The sequence below is a fragment of the Phascolarctos cinereus genome, unplaced genomic scaffold, assembly GCF_003287225.1.
Source record: "Phascolarctos cinereus isolate Bilbo 61053 unplaced genomic scaffold, phaCin_HiC Scaffold_726;HRSCAF=1367, whole genome shotgun sequence".
Lineage (NCBI taxonomy): Eukaryota > Metazoa > Chordata > Mammalia > Diprotodontia > Phascolarctidae > Phascolarctos > Phascolarctos cinereus.
The window spans coordinates 121,646,534-121,661,799 of record NW_027556098.1 but is presented as its reverse complement, the minus strand read 5'-3'; the positions used below and the strand labels follow the sequence as shown (position 1 = coordinate 121,661,799).

General features: G+C 34.3%; 1 protein-coding gene across 2 annotated transcripts in view; it reads left to right on the top strand.

Moving 5' to 3' along the window:
* RYK (receptor like tyrosine kinase) overlaps nt 1-15,266 on the top strand; it is a 113,142-nt gene that overhangs the window by 49,759 nt on the left and 48,117 nt on the right. Inside the window, exons 3-8 of one of the 2 annotated variants that reach the window (XM_020986079.2) lie at nt 1,807-1,906; nt 3,609-3,743; nt 5,411-5,464; nt 9,575-9,719; nt 11,990-12,090; nt 13,793-13,918. In XM_020986079.2, coding sequence (XP_020841738.1) covers nt 1,807-1,906; nt 3,609-3,743; nt 5,411-5,464; nt 9,575-9,719; nt 11,990-12,090; nt 13,793-13,918 — 661 coding nt within the window. Of the gene's footprint in view, nt 1-1,806; nt 1,907-3,608; nt 3,744-5,410; nt 5,465-9,574; nt 9,720-11,989; nt 12,092-13,784; nt 13,919-15,266 lie in introns of both variants that reach the window. The other variant, XM_078146761.1, reaches the window with a different exon arrangement.

The following is a 15,266-nucleotide window of genomic DNA, read 5'->3' as shown; positions in this document are numbered from 1 at the left end:
CTGCCACCTTCCTGCCTTCCTGCCAGCTACAAGCTTGTTTGCCTCTTCTGGTTCTGGCTTGTTGGTGGAAGCCCCTTTCCTATTGCTTGTGGGTTTCTGGCTAACTTTTTTTTAATGAAGTTCTGAGGTGGAAGGAGCCACTTAGTTTCTCATTGACTTTTTGGTCATTATTCAGTCTGTTTCATTTTTTATATTATTTTGGCTAGAGTATATATGTAGGATTTAGGCTGTCTGCTTCCTTTCAGGCAGCCATCATGGCTGGAATTCTCATACTCTTTTTCTGATACTAATTGACATACATACTTGTGGAAGCCTCTCCTCAGGTCTGCCCCTAAGTCATTATTAATGCATATTGGTTTTTTAATATTTAAGACTATGTTCCTATTTCATCATCAGTAACCAGCTGCAATGATCTTCTTGATAGATGTAACTCAGTCTTCTACATCATTTATATTGTTGACTGCAAGCTATTTTAGCTGAAGAAACAAGGCACTCTGAAGGAGACACAGGAGGAAGCATCAAACCACCACTACCACCGTCTCCCCTCAGACCCGGATGGAGATAACCCAGAACCCTGAACCCAAAAGCCTTGGGAATAGCAGTGCTCCACAACCACCAGACTTCCTGCCCACAGCCATTGAGGAGAGAAATCACTAAGCAGTTCCTGTAGAAAAGGGACCAGCCATCCCTAACTGCCAACCTACAGCTGCTACCTACAGGACAGGCAAGCCAGCCTAATGGAAGCAGCAAGATCAAAAGGCAGACACAGGGGGCAGCATATGCTAAGCACATCAGACCACATCTACTGCCATACTGACACCATCTCCCCTTAGACTCCAGTGCAGACATGTCAGGAACCTGAGCCCAAGAGCCTTGGGAACAGTTATGCTTCCAGCCCATTGTCTGCAGCCATCATCCTGAGAAGCTGTCCCTGAGAAGATGCAGCCTGGCAATTGCTCCTGAAGGTGCTAACCACAGCAACTGAAGACCGAGGAAAGAAAGTTCTTGGCACCAAAGTCTTTGACGTTGTTAAATGGTTCAGCATCAGAAATAGAAATGGAAATGACATTAAAGGAGAGCCATTACTGTCTGCTTTGCTGCTGCCACTAAGGATCATGGGATGTTTCCATCTGACTTGGAGCTAAAACCTTCCCTATGTGTTATGTCCGCCATTAGAATGTGAGCTCCTTGAGAATATGGACTGTCCTACTTGTCTATGCTTAGCATAGTGCCTTGAATGCAGGGCACTTAAAAATATTTATTATTATTATTATTTTAAAATATATTATTTAAAATAAAATATATTTTATTGGTTTTTATTATTATATTATTATAAATGCTTTCTTCTTTCATTCCCGAGAGTCCTACCCCAATCCCTCTCCACATACCTCCTTTTACTTTGGAGAATGCATTAATTTGAGTCTTTACTAGCCTTGCTGAACCAATGAGCATTTCTTTTTGTCAGTGAATCAGTAAATCCCATCACATCCTTTTTGGCTGTTCTTTTCTGTGTTTGCTCTTCTGGGACTTCTTTATTGTAGTATCAGATAATTGAAGTTGCTATTTTTCTGAGTCTTGTATAATTGAGGTTTTACTGTATATTATATTGTAACAAAATAAACATTTCATCAACACAGCATACAATAGTTGTTCATTTAGCTAAATTTTTAACACTGGCTTATCTTTTTTGCTGTTTTAGTTTGCATGAATAAATGATTAATTCATTTCCCAAGTAAAATAAATTTGGAGTATTAATGTCTCATACTTTATCACTTAGACTATTTCTATATTCTGTCTCTCTTTTAGGTTGAATATAAACTGGGATTCCAGATAGACAATCCTGTGGCTATGGACATGCCCCAGGTCAACATTTCTATTCAAGGGGAAGTCCCACGCACTTTATCAGGTGAGTAATTTTTTTTTTAATCTAGGGTGGTAGTATTATGCCTGTTTTTATTTAATTAAGAAGATATTTTAATTACTGAGGAATGAATGAATAGAAGCATAGAAATTTCAGGGCTGGATCCAGGAATTTGTGGTTCCATTTACTTCCCCCAAATTTCAAAAAGAACATTAAAATTAACACATTATGGGATAGGACTAGATCTCAAGCAGTCCTATAATAAGCTACTATTCCCATAAAGTGTAAATGAAAGTTTTTCTATGCATATACAATGGCTATTAGATAAAAGCTCTTCAGATAGATCCTTTTTTATGAGTCTTCCTAAGCCTGAGTTTATTCACCTACAAAAAAAGAAAAATTATTCTACCATCTTTACAAAGGATAGTGTTGAATGTGACAATTTCTGAATAGCATTACTAGCCCCCAAATTTTGCATTTGTCCTGTTCTCTCCTCCCCAAGCCCCAGTTGCTAGATCCCTCACCACCTGAAAATGTTTTGCATTTATTTTGTATTTATTTTATGTTTGCTTTGATATTCAACTATCTTTGTATGTGCTGTAACCTTGATATTTTCCTGGACTCCACACTTTGCCACATCGCACCTAAACAATCAAAACTTGTTTCTATGTTTGCAGTTTCTCTCTCATCTTACCTCTTCTCTGCACTCAACAAGGACAAATACCATCTTACTTCAGGCCTTTGTCACCTTTTGCCCAGACTGTCTCAAGTCCATCTTCCACACTGCTGCCAAATAATTTTACTTTAAGTGCTAGTCTGATCATATGACTCCCCTACTCAATCAACTCCAGTAGCTCCTGATGCTTCTAGACTAAATTATAAACTCTTCTGTTTAGCTTTGAAAGCCTTACACATGTTGGCCCCAACATGTCTTCTCAGTCTCTCTGGACATTAATCTTCCTCTTGCACTCTATGCCACAACCAGACTGGCCTTCTCTCTTCTCCTCACACTCTGTCTCTGGTCTGTGGACTTTTGCACAGCTGTCTCATATAACTGAAATGCCCTCCTTCCTTACTTCTACCTCATGGAATTCCTCTCTTCCTTTAAAATGCAGCTCAAGCACTATCTTCTACATGAATCCTTTCCTGATTTCCCGTCCTCCAACTGCTAATTCCTTCCATCCCAAACTACCTTGTATGTAATGATTTTGTAGATATTTATTCACTTTATGTTTAGTATTTGTTTCACTTTATGTTTATATATTTATTTACATTATATTCATGCTATATTAATTTACATATATGGGTGAGGTCTCCCCATTAGCACATGAACTCTTTGATGGTAGGGATTATTTCATTCTTTGAATTTTTATACCCCAGCACCTAGCATAGTAGGCACTTAATAAATTCATGTTGATTTTTAATTGATGCTTTCCCTCGAAAGAATGTGAACTCCTTGAAGGTGAGGATAATTTTGTCCTTATTTTTCTGACCTCAGTGTCTGCCTCATAGGTGTTTAATATATGCTTGTTGATAAAATAAATTTCTCTATATTTGTGTGTTGCTTTTACATGTGCATCTCAAAATTACTTTCAAATCTATTTAGTCAGTTTTAAATTATTCATTTTTAATAATGACATTTTGCAATACATTTTTCTAATTATTAAAGTATCATCTTTAACTTTGATTTTTTTTTAATCATTTATGTGACTCAACTTTATGTGTGTGTGTTTTTTTTTTTAAACAGTATTTCGCGTTGAACTTTCCTGCACTGGAAAAGTAGATTCTGAGATAATGGTACTAATGCAACTGAACCTGACAATAAATTCTTCAAAAAATTTTACAGTCTTAAATTTCAAACGAAGGAAAATGTGCTATAAAAGTAAGGCATCCAACTTTGAAAATGAGTTTTTTACATAGGTGTGAGTACTTTTTTCTATGCAAAGAAGGATTCATAAGATTTTTGTGATTCATTTACAGATATTAGAGTGAACATTTGATTATATTTTGCAGATGAGAAAAGACTTATAAAGTAAATCCAGAGATAATCCCCAAATTGTATATTAGCTAAGAACATCAGTTCCTTTTTCCAGAAAATCTCTTACCAAAAGAGTTAACATGTAACCAAGAAATATCATCTCTGGTTATATAGGGGACATTGTTGTACTTAAAGATTCAACATGTGATTGTTCTGCCAGATAGAGGGATAATAATAGCTTAAGTCAGGAATAGAGTAAAGTATTCAGCTAGGTATTTCAGTATTAACCTAAACTACTATCTAAGCACCAAATTGATGTGGAAAGGAATCTGTCTTTAATGTGAACATTGGCTAGGGCTTGTGTTTCTGGCCAACCATTTCCCAAAACATGACAGGTAATTATCCAGTTATTATGTCTAGTATCATATATATTTTAGATTTATTAAAGATGTCAAATTTAATATATTTGTAATTTTTAAAGTAACTGGATAAATTCAATAGTGATACCTTTTCTTTAAAAAAAACCCAATTTTATTGTACTGACTTAGAACACTTAAATAACATTTCAGTAATAATTATGTACATATGTAGCAATATACATCTAGCCATTATTCATTTTATTAAATTTATTTTGTGTAATGTAGAGAATAAAGTGTTAGTTAGAATCAAGAAGATTCAGATCCTCTTCTAAACAGTTATTAGCTTTGTGACCATAGGCAAGTCACTTAATTTCTTGCAGCATCATCAGTTTCCTTATTTGTAAAATGGGAATAATAATACTTATCTCACTGGATTGTGAAGTTCAGATGATCAAATGAGATAATGCATATAAAGATCTTATAACACTTCCATACTAGTATCTTCATGCTCATTTACCACAGTGGAAATCATTCCTGCCCATTACTATTTTTGTAATTGAGTAAATTAAGTTATATTTTCTTTTACAGTTTAGGTTTCATAGCCAATAGTGGATTATTAGAGATTTTAAAATCCACTTTGTTTATCTTGACCTTTTTTGTCTTATTTCTTATACTGGAGCAATTCCTTCATTTTATTATTTATTTTATTACAGCTTAGCATTTCTAGAGAGTGGGAATAAAGATGGGAAAAAAATGAATGTCACACACAGTACACAGTCTAATACAACGCAGTTGTTCTGTTTGTAGCTTTACCATTTACTAGGTCTATGAGTTTGGGCAACCTCACTTCTCCAGGCCTCAGGTTCCTCATCTGGAAAATCAGTGAATTGGATTAGAATATGCCAAGGAGCCATTCCAGGTCTAAAAATCTATGACACTAAAGCTAGTCAAATTTCAGTTATGTAAGCATTTTTCTTAGGTGGCATGGCCAATTTCTTGGTGAGAAGACATAATTGGCTATTTAAAAACTTATTAAATTCAAAACAAGTATAAACAAAGTATTAATTTAATTTTGCCTGTCTTATAACAAAGACCTTCCTTTTTTGTTCTAAGAGAATACATTCTGTTGCAAAACAGAAAATTAGTGTATTTAAGAATTTTCTAGAAAGAAGCTTGAGTTCTAAAATATCTTTTATCACATTTTTCAATCAGAGCTTGAAGAAATCAAAGCTCCAACTTCTGACAAAAATGGCAACAGAACTATTTGTAAGTACACCATCACAGGTTTTTAAAAATCATTTGGGGAAATAAAACATGGAGATTTTGTATGAATAACCAGTTCCTATATAGCTATAAAAACTGTTAATATGGGAATGTAAAATGGTAATAATTTATATTGGTTTCAGTTCAGTTGCTTCCTTGGTCTTAAGCAAATCAAAATCAAAATTAATGTTATTTATTTTGCATTTTGGATATTTTATTATTCAAAAGTATTCTGGATATTCTGGACATTCATGTTTTGGATATTTTGTATAATAAATATTGTATGTATTTAATAATATGATTACCAGAACCTGATCCTCAATCAATTAACAAGCATTTATTAAAAATCTTCTGTGTTTCAGGCACTGTGGATATTAATACAAAAAATGAAACAGTTCCTGCTTTTAAGGAATTTATGTTATATCAGGGGAGACAACACATGAAATAAATTCAGAATAAATGCAAAATAGTTAAATACTATCTATTTAGGGAAGAAGGGTTTCTCCTAGTTGTGATATATCCAAATGTATATACATACACACACACACACACACACACATATACATACATACATACATATAGTTGTATGTATTTGGTCCACATATATATGTACTCTGTGTCTGTGTATGTATGTAACACAACTAGCTATCTTTCTTTCTGTTTCCAACTAACCCCAATATCTTCCCTGAGTTTTAGTCATACATTACCAATTGTCTATTGGACATTTCATACTGGTTGCTCCGGGAACATCTCTTAAACTCAACATGTCCAAAATTTTATTTATCATCTTTCTCTGCAATCTTTCCTCTATTCTCATATTCCTTATTTCTATTAAAGGTACTAGCATATCTAGATCTCCATCTAGAAATCTCTGATTCCTCTGCATAATGATGATGGTAAACTTATTGGATATAATGAGATTACCAAAAGAGAGAGGAGACAAGAGAAGAGGGCCTAGGACAGCACCTTAAGGAACAATCTTAAGTTAAGGAGTCATATAGATGACAAGCCAGCAGTGGAGATAAGGAACCGTTAAACTTGGAGGAGGAGAACCAGGAAAGAGTAGTGTCAAAAAAATTTAAGAGACAAAAGAGTATCCAAGAGTTTAAGATGTCTATGCACCATCTAGTTTGAAATGACAAATAGGTAACTTGTTATATGGTACTGAAGCTTAGGAGAGAGACTGGGTCTGGATGTATAGATTTGTGAGTCATCTGCATGGAGATGATAATTAAACCCATCCACAGTTATGTTTCACAAGTAGCAAATTAGTTAAAAATTTCATTCTAATTATCTAACTAGAGTATGATATAAAAAATAGCTAGCCATCCTTACATGTTAGCCAAGAGTTGAGAATCTGTGAGCAGTGGTTTAAATATGGTCTTTAGTTTGAAATTAAATCAGTCAACATTTATTAAATTCCTACACTGTGCAGTTCTTACACTGTGCACTGGGAATATGAAGGCAAAAATGAGAAACGGTACAAACCATTTAAGAGCTTACATTTTACTAGAGAGTATGCCATGTAAACTGATAAGTAAGTACTGTACAAGATGATTGCATGGTAATGTGAAGGAAGAGACACTGACAGCCAGGGAGATCAGGACAACCTTATCAGAGGTGGCAGTAGAGGGATTTGAACCCTGAAAGAAAACAGAGATTGTGAGAGGGAGAGCTGAGAAAGAAAGGATTTTTCAAGAATTTCTTTTGTGAAGGTCTAGAGGCAAAAGTTGAATTAATGAGTTCTGGTAATAGCTAGAAAGCCAGTTTGACTGGAGTGGAAGGAAGAGTGTGAAATATTTTTGGAAAGGTAAGCTGAAATACCAGAGTTTTTGTTTTGTCCTAAAGGTAGTAGGGAGCCTCTGAAACTTAAGACATAAGAGCATACATCTGTAACTGGAAGGGAATTTAGATGTCATCTAGCAGAGCCCCCTCATTTTACAAATGAGGAAGATGGGGCTCAAGGAGGCTATAGGACTGCTCAGAGTCAATTGTAGAGGATGGTGGTGCTACAGTGATGCCTGTGCTTGTGGAAAACTGTTTTGGCAGCAGTGAAGAGATTGAGTTGGAGAAATAAGAGAGTGGAATCAGGGAAATCAATTAGAAACCTGTCTAAGTAGTCAGGTGAGAAGCATGTGAACTAGGGGTGATGGCCATGAAAAGGGGACTGATAGAGCAGATGTAGTGGATGTATATTTGAAAGCACTTGGCAACTGGTAGGATATGGCAGTGAAGAAGAGTTAAGAATTGAGAATGACTGAGCTTGTGAACCTGCAAAAGTGGTAGTACCCTCAACAGAAACAGGGAAATTTAAAGTAAGTGGAGTAGGGTTTGGGGACAAGATTATGAATTTTTAAAAAAATTTGATATGTCAGGTTTGAGATGCCTATATGAGAGATATCCAGATAGTGGTGAAAGCTGGATATTATACAAATTTAAAAATCGTCTACATAGAAATGATAGTTGAACCAGAGGGAGATGATGAGTTCACAAAGAGAAAGATGCAGAGAAAGAAGAGAAGTGGGTCCAGGACAGCCTTAGGGAATAATTATAGTTATGGGATATCAAATGGATATTGATCCAGCAAAGACATTTGAAGAATTATCAGACAAAGTAGGAGGCAAACCAGGGGAAAAAAAGTATCTTCAGAGAGGTTTGGGAAAGTCTATCTGATTTAGCAATTAAATGATTCTTGGTAACTTTGGACAAAACAATTTCAGTGGAGTGGTGTAATAAGAAATCATATTGCTAGGGTTGAAAAGTAAGCAACAGGGAAGAAAATGAAGACAAGTATGTAGATAGCTTTTTCTAGGAGTCTGTGAAGAGAGGAAAGATACAACTTGAACTGTCAAGTGAAGTTTTTTTTTCAATAAGGAGATTTGAACATGTTTGTAAGCATCAGAGAAGGAATAAGGAAATAAGTAAAGGTTGCACATGAGAGGGACAAAGGGGATGTTAGGTGCAAGTTTCCATTAGAAACGAAGTGAGGTGGTGTCTTGTATTTATAAAAATACTTATGAGAAAGGAGAGAATTCACTCTTTGAAAAAATATTTCTACAAGGTGAATATAAAAATTATTTATCAAATTAGCAAAGATGATAAAAGGCAGTTATTATATGACAGCTTTTTAAAAAACTAATGTGACTGGCCTTGGCAAGGGGGAAGGCAAACTCTGTCAGAGACTGGTATAAATGAGGACAGAATGGAGGATGGATGAAGATAGGATTTGAAGTTTAGAATATAAATCAGAGCATACACAAAATGTATGGCTCATATTTTCTCAGTAAATTAGACAGTGGAGGGTAGGTTCTCTGCTGAGAGGAATGAAGAGGTGGTATGGGAGTCTTGAGGGGAGAGAAGATTTGAAAAAGCAGCCACTGAGAGTGTGAAAGAGAATAATACTGTGTTAACTAGGATGAAGATTAGTTACTGTAATCTGTTTGGTTGCTGATTTGTGTCATTGTATTTGTCCTTCTGGTTCTGTTTATTCTGCTTTAGTTCATATTAGTCTTCCCATATTTCTCCTAATTCCTTATATTTGTAATTCTTTTATGGTGCTATAATGTTTCGTTACATTCATATATCACAGTTTTTGCAGTCATTGTCCAGTTGATAGGTACCTACTTTGGTTTCTAGTTTTTCCTGTTACAAAAGTGTTGTTATGATATTTTGGCATATGTAGGACCTTTTTTTCCTCTATGTCTTTGAACTCTTTACAATACATGTTTAATGGTGGAATTGTTGTATTAAAAGGTATGAATAATTTTAGTGAATTTTCTTGCAAAATTCCAAATTATTTTCTAGAATTAACAGTTCATTAATACTGTATTGGCAGGCTTATTTTCTCACAGCCTCTTCAACATTGGCTATTTCTCCAAAGTTGGGTGAATTATTTTTATATTTTTCTACCAGAATTCCTACTAAAAGTATTTTTCAAAGAATAAATACTTTTCTTTCCCACTATATATTATTTGTGTGACTTTATACTAGTAACTGATTTACTATAAACTTCGACTAATGTGAAATTTTTCTATTTGTTAAAAATGTACTTTAAAAGAACTCACATATATGTTATACTGATAATCTCCCCCTTTTTTTTTTTTTAAATTTCAGATGATCCTGTAAATGCAGCTCCTACCACTTCTACTCGTGTGTTTTATATCAGTGTAGGGGTTTGCTGTGCAGTAATATTTCTGGTAGCAATAATATTAGCTGTTTTGCACCTCCATAGTATGAAAAGAATTGAGCTGGATGACAGGTACTGTATATAATTTTTAAAAATTGCTTCCTTATTACTTGTACCCAGAGAAGAACAAATGGGGGAAGTTGGGAGAACAAATTAATCTTTAGCCACATAAAGAAGCATTTTGTAGATACTGCCCTTGTGTTTATTTTATTAACTGTTACAAGTATTCTGAGATGATTGTGGATGAAGTATGAGGGATTTGATTATATACAGCTCTTCTCTTCAAAATGTTGTTTCAGTTGATTTTTTTTTCTTCCTATCACTTCAAGAGGGGAAAGAAGAGAATGGAATGAGAATAGGAGAGAACAACGAAGGATAAAAAATTCATTGTAATTGAGAGAATGCACAGAAGAGGCATCTTTGAGGGTATAAAAGGAAAGTACGTAACCACACAGGACTGAATAGTGCCATGGTAGGGTTTTCATTGCATTAAAATCTTAAGAGAATCCTGAGGATTTTGTAAGTAAGTTTAGCTCAAAGGGATGAAGGGAACATAAGACATTTTTAGAGATCTTTATGAGGACAGAAGTTATTCTTTGACATACTCTGTGTGCTGGTCTCTAAAGATGAAAGTGAATTATCCTTGAGATCTGGCTAATACATTCAGTATTTTGATTGTGCTCGGAAATCTGGAAAAGCTTCTTGGCCCATAAAACATGACCTAATTAGGGGAGGTGTGTATAACTGCATTTGCTACCTTGACTATAAAGTAGGTACATAGAGTGTGTTAGGCTATGTTGGGTACTAAAAAGATGAATAAGATGATTCTTGTCCTCAAGGAGCTTCTTACCATTTAGTTGGGGAAGTACTCAGAGAGGTATAAAGTGCTATAAGAGTTAGAAAAGAGGAGACTTCATTTCAAGCCAAGGTCATTCTCCACCCTGGAGGATATTGCATTTGTATTAGATTTTAAAGGATAATAGAATTTTGACAGGTGGACAGACCAATGAATGCAAGTGGTTAAGTACAAGATGTATTCAAGGAATAAAGTGACGTTACTAAGTTTGGCTAGAGATATATTTAGGAAGTAGATGGAAATAGGGAGTAGATTGGAGGCAGATTGTGGAGTATATTTACTGGCCGGTAACGATATTTGTTCTTTAATGAACAGACAGTAGAGAGCCATTTAAGGTTTGAGCAGACATATGTGGCCGTTACAGAACAAATGGATTGGAGAGAAGGAGAGACAAAAAACAGGTTCATTTAGAGGTTTTTTTCAGTAGTTTTCATAAACTTTCTTTTAGCTCAGGAGCAACGTGAAGGATACTACCATAAGAAGGAAAGAAGCAAGTGATAATACTTTGATCTGATAGATAATCCTTAATTCCTCATCCCTTGCTTTCCTCTCTACACTACAAAATGACTAAGAGAATATAGCTGGTTGAAGAGCAGTACTTCAGAGAATATTTTCCCCATAGTGATTGTGTGATTCACTGAAGTGGCCCATAGGGATACAAATATGAAAACTGCTTTATTACAGCAATTTTGAACATGGGTTGAACATAGAGTCTCTTTCTTTGTATGATTCTTGTATTGCTCATAGAAGAAGAGAATATTATAATAATATAATATAATATAACAAATATTATAGCCCACCCTCCCAAGCACATGTTTCAAGAAACCCAAATTTTATCCATTTTAGAAATTGAAGGATCATGAGGCAGAGTTGATGCAGTCTACTGTAGGTTCTATAGGTGTATAGGATATAAGTGTATTTTATGTATTCATTGCTTAGTTGTTTTGCAGTCTCCACAATCTCCTGTGCTTTTAGGCTATCTTTTTTTCTCTTTTACATGTTTAATTTTATATACCCCTTATTAAAAGTAATCTAATAAAAGTGGCATAGTTTTAATTTTCCTAGAGATAATCATTCTAATCATTATTAATTTCTTACTCTAACATTTTGTTCTAATAATGGCCATATATCAGAAAAGAAAAAGTATATAATCTCAACACATTCTGATTTCAGCTTGAAACATGTCATTATGAAGAAATAGTCATTATTATGATCTCCAAGATTTTAGAATAATTTTATTATCATAACTGCTCATCTACATGTAGCTTTTAGTATCTTGTTACGTGTAACAATAGGAGCAAGAGGCAGTTATGGAATAGTGGATAAAGAAATGGTCTTGGGGTCAAGAAAACTTAGGAATATGTATATGTATGTATACATAAATGTATATGTATATGTGTATGTATATGTACACATACATATGTTATAAATAAAAAAGAAGTAAAAATTCCTCATGAGTTGACTTTCTATCTCAAATTATTTTCAGCATCAGTGACAGCAGTAGTTCACAAGGTTTATCCCAGCCATCTACGCAGACAACTCAGTACCTGAGAGCTGATACTCCTAACAATGCAACACCTGTTACCAGTAAGAGTTAATTTAAATCTAAAACCAGTTTACTTTAGTCTTGGTTTTTAGGCTACTAGTGATCCTAAGTGGTTAGTGTCACATGCATATGTGAAACTTAACGTTGATGTTCAAGATTTGACTTCCAGTTGTTAGATCAGTAGAAATTGTGACTTTTTAAAAATTGGTGAATTTAAATATATTAAGTAGACTGTCTTTAATCATTTTTTAGTTTGGGGGAATTTCTAGAGATTCAACCTTCTGCAAATGCACCTGGATTATTTTCCCATTCAAATTGAGGAATTATGAATTTGCTAATTATTTAAGGAAAAATAAATTCAGCATGCTTTCTAAAAGTAAGAAACTTTGAATTTTGATTAAAGTATCATCAAATGCAGTTTATTTATACCTCACATAATGTCCTGACCAGTAGTGTTTTTCAATAATGTCGTTGTACTCTTCAACCAAATCCCACAATAATATTTAAAACACCTTTATATTGTCATTTGACAGATTTCCTAAGAAATGTGTTTGATTGTGTGGTAACTGATTCTTTGAGCTAGTAATTGATCTCAAGCATGTTACTCCCAAAGTACATTGGAGCAACTACTGCCATATTGCTAATATCTTACAGAACTGACTGCCCTTTGTTTTACCTAATTCCATAAGTAGCATATTCAGTGTGAAATGGAAATTCACGGTGTCATATGTAATCTTCCTTTATGTTCTGCTTTATGGAAATGCTCATTTTTTTTAGTACTCAAGTTCATAATAAAACATTTCTAAAAGAGTGAGGACAGTTGTCTTTAAAGACTATCCCTCAAAAACTGCTTTTGTTCTTTATTAGGTGGTGATTCGAGAAGCATTAATCATAATAATCATAGCACTTTCTATAGCCCTTTTAAGCTTTCCTTATAACAATCCTATGATGTAGGTAAATTAGCACATCTATTAAACTGCTAACCAGTAATTATTCCTCCTTATTTTGTAACTTTTGGGAAATTGTATTCTTAGCCCTTCTGCCTTCCTTCTTGTTTCCCAATTTCCAAACTACCAAAGAATACCATTCTTCTTCTTCTCCTTCTCCATCTCCTTCTTGCTTTCAGTCTGCTTAGCAACACTGTTTCTCTGAGTGAATAATTTTACTCAGCTTTTATAAATTTAATTTCATTTTCTTTCTGGTAAAAATGAGGGGATGTTAAAACTAATTTAAATACCTCAGCATGGCATGAAGTTAGAAGATTAAAATATTTAAGTGGTCACCTAACTTGTTAGAAAAGACATATTGTAATAAAATCATCCTTTTGGGGAAGAATTAGATAATTTCTTATAGGGGCTGTTTTTCAAATTTGCAAAAATCTGGCCAGAAGAGGTCATCATTTTCCCTGTGGTTTTCAGGTAATACAGTTGATAATCTGTGAAACAGGTATTGCTTTGCTTGTAGTAACACACATGTATATACAATCAGAATAGCACTGATTTTAATAATATATTGCTGTCTGCATCTGATTACTGCATAATGGATGTGGGGAAAGAATTCTTTGCCTAGAATCTTCAGTTTGTTTTCAGGAGAAAGAATCTTAACCTTTTTTCCTTTTATTGTTTCTATATCTGTTCTTTGAGTATTAATTATTTTATGTAGGTAATTATGGAAAATGATGGTCTCTAATTCTTGTTATAAGGGTATTTATATTATTTTTGTTTGGCTTTGTTGGCTCCTCAGGTTATCCTACATTACGGATAGAGAAGAATGACCTAAAAAGTGTCACTCTTATGGAGGCCAAAGCAAAGGTCAAAGATATAGCAATTTCCAGGGAGAGAATAACACTAAAAGATGTTCTCCAAGAAGGTATGTATCCTCTCAAAATCAGTTTTTAAGTTATATATTTTAAATATGCTATTATTCTAAAATCAGTATTTAAATATCTTAGTCATTAAACATTTAATATTTTCATATCAGTGTTAGGATAAACACAGAAGAAATGGCTTTGATCTTCATATTATCATACAAGACAAAGACTTTTTTCCTGCAAAAGTGTTACATGTACTTTTTTTGTATCCCTTAAGATCACGTAATACATAGTTTGGGATGGTTAAACTATCTTATTATTTAATTACCTTCTCAAAGTAATTTTTCCATTGTGTTGGAGAATAGAATGTTGAAAATCTCACAGAAGGAACTTAAAAAATCAAAGGGTGCTTCAGGAAGGCTTGTTTTCTTTCTGTTGTGTAGTCATTAGACCAGGAGTTAGGTTTTAACTTGTAAGCTCATAAACTAATTGGGAATGAAGGGTGAACTATGGTCAGTTTGGGGTTTTGTTTTTTCCTATCAATTTGGGGTTTCAGCTTGTAAAGCTATTGCTTATCTAGGCACTTAAGCTGCTCTAAATTTCTGTAACAAGTCGGTTCTCTGTTTCTGTCAAAAGAGGCTATTAATGGAAGAATAGAGACTTGGTAGCCAGTTTTTTGATTAAGGGGCATGTTGAATAATAATATCTTTGCAAAGTGCTTTATATGTATTATATCATGTGATCCTTATGACAATCATGTGAAGTATAGGTACTATTATCTACATTTTACTGATGAGAGAAACAGGTTGGGTAAGTGACTTGCTTATGGCCACATAGCTAGTAAGTGTCTGAAGCAGGATTCAAACTCAGTTGTGTTGATTGGATAGAGAAAGGGAAGATTGTCCACTGCTTCCCTTTTTTGCATTGAGATTTTCTTCTTGGTTTTCAGAATTAAATGATGAGGAAATGGGGCCAGAATCTAGGGAGTTACCTTTACTAGTTGCTCTGGCCTGAAGGGTCAAGCTCAGGCTAGGCTGCAATGGATGGGGGATTGATATTGAGAGATGGGTACCAGGACAAGAGAAAATGAGGAATCAGTTCTCTCCAGCTTCCAGAAGAGGGAGACAAGTACCAGTGCAATCAGTACACTTTTCATAGTAATTCCGGATTAAGCCCAGAAATCACAAATTCTAGGTTGAAGAGTACCTTTTCTGAAGACCAGCTTTTTCAGAATCTAGATTTAGCATTTTTGAGAACATTGAATTGTAGTTGTATCAGAAATTTATTATTTTAGATAAGGGATAATTCAACTGTCTTACCCTTCTCCTCCCCAACATCCATTTAACTTAGAAGTTGAAATTAACAAAGCATTGTCTTCTGTTCCAGTCCATTCTCTACTCAGCTGTC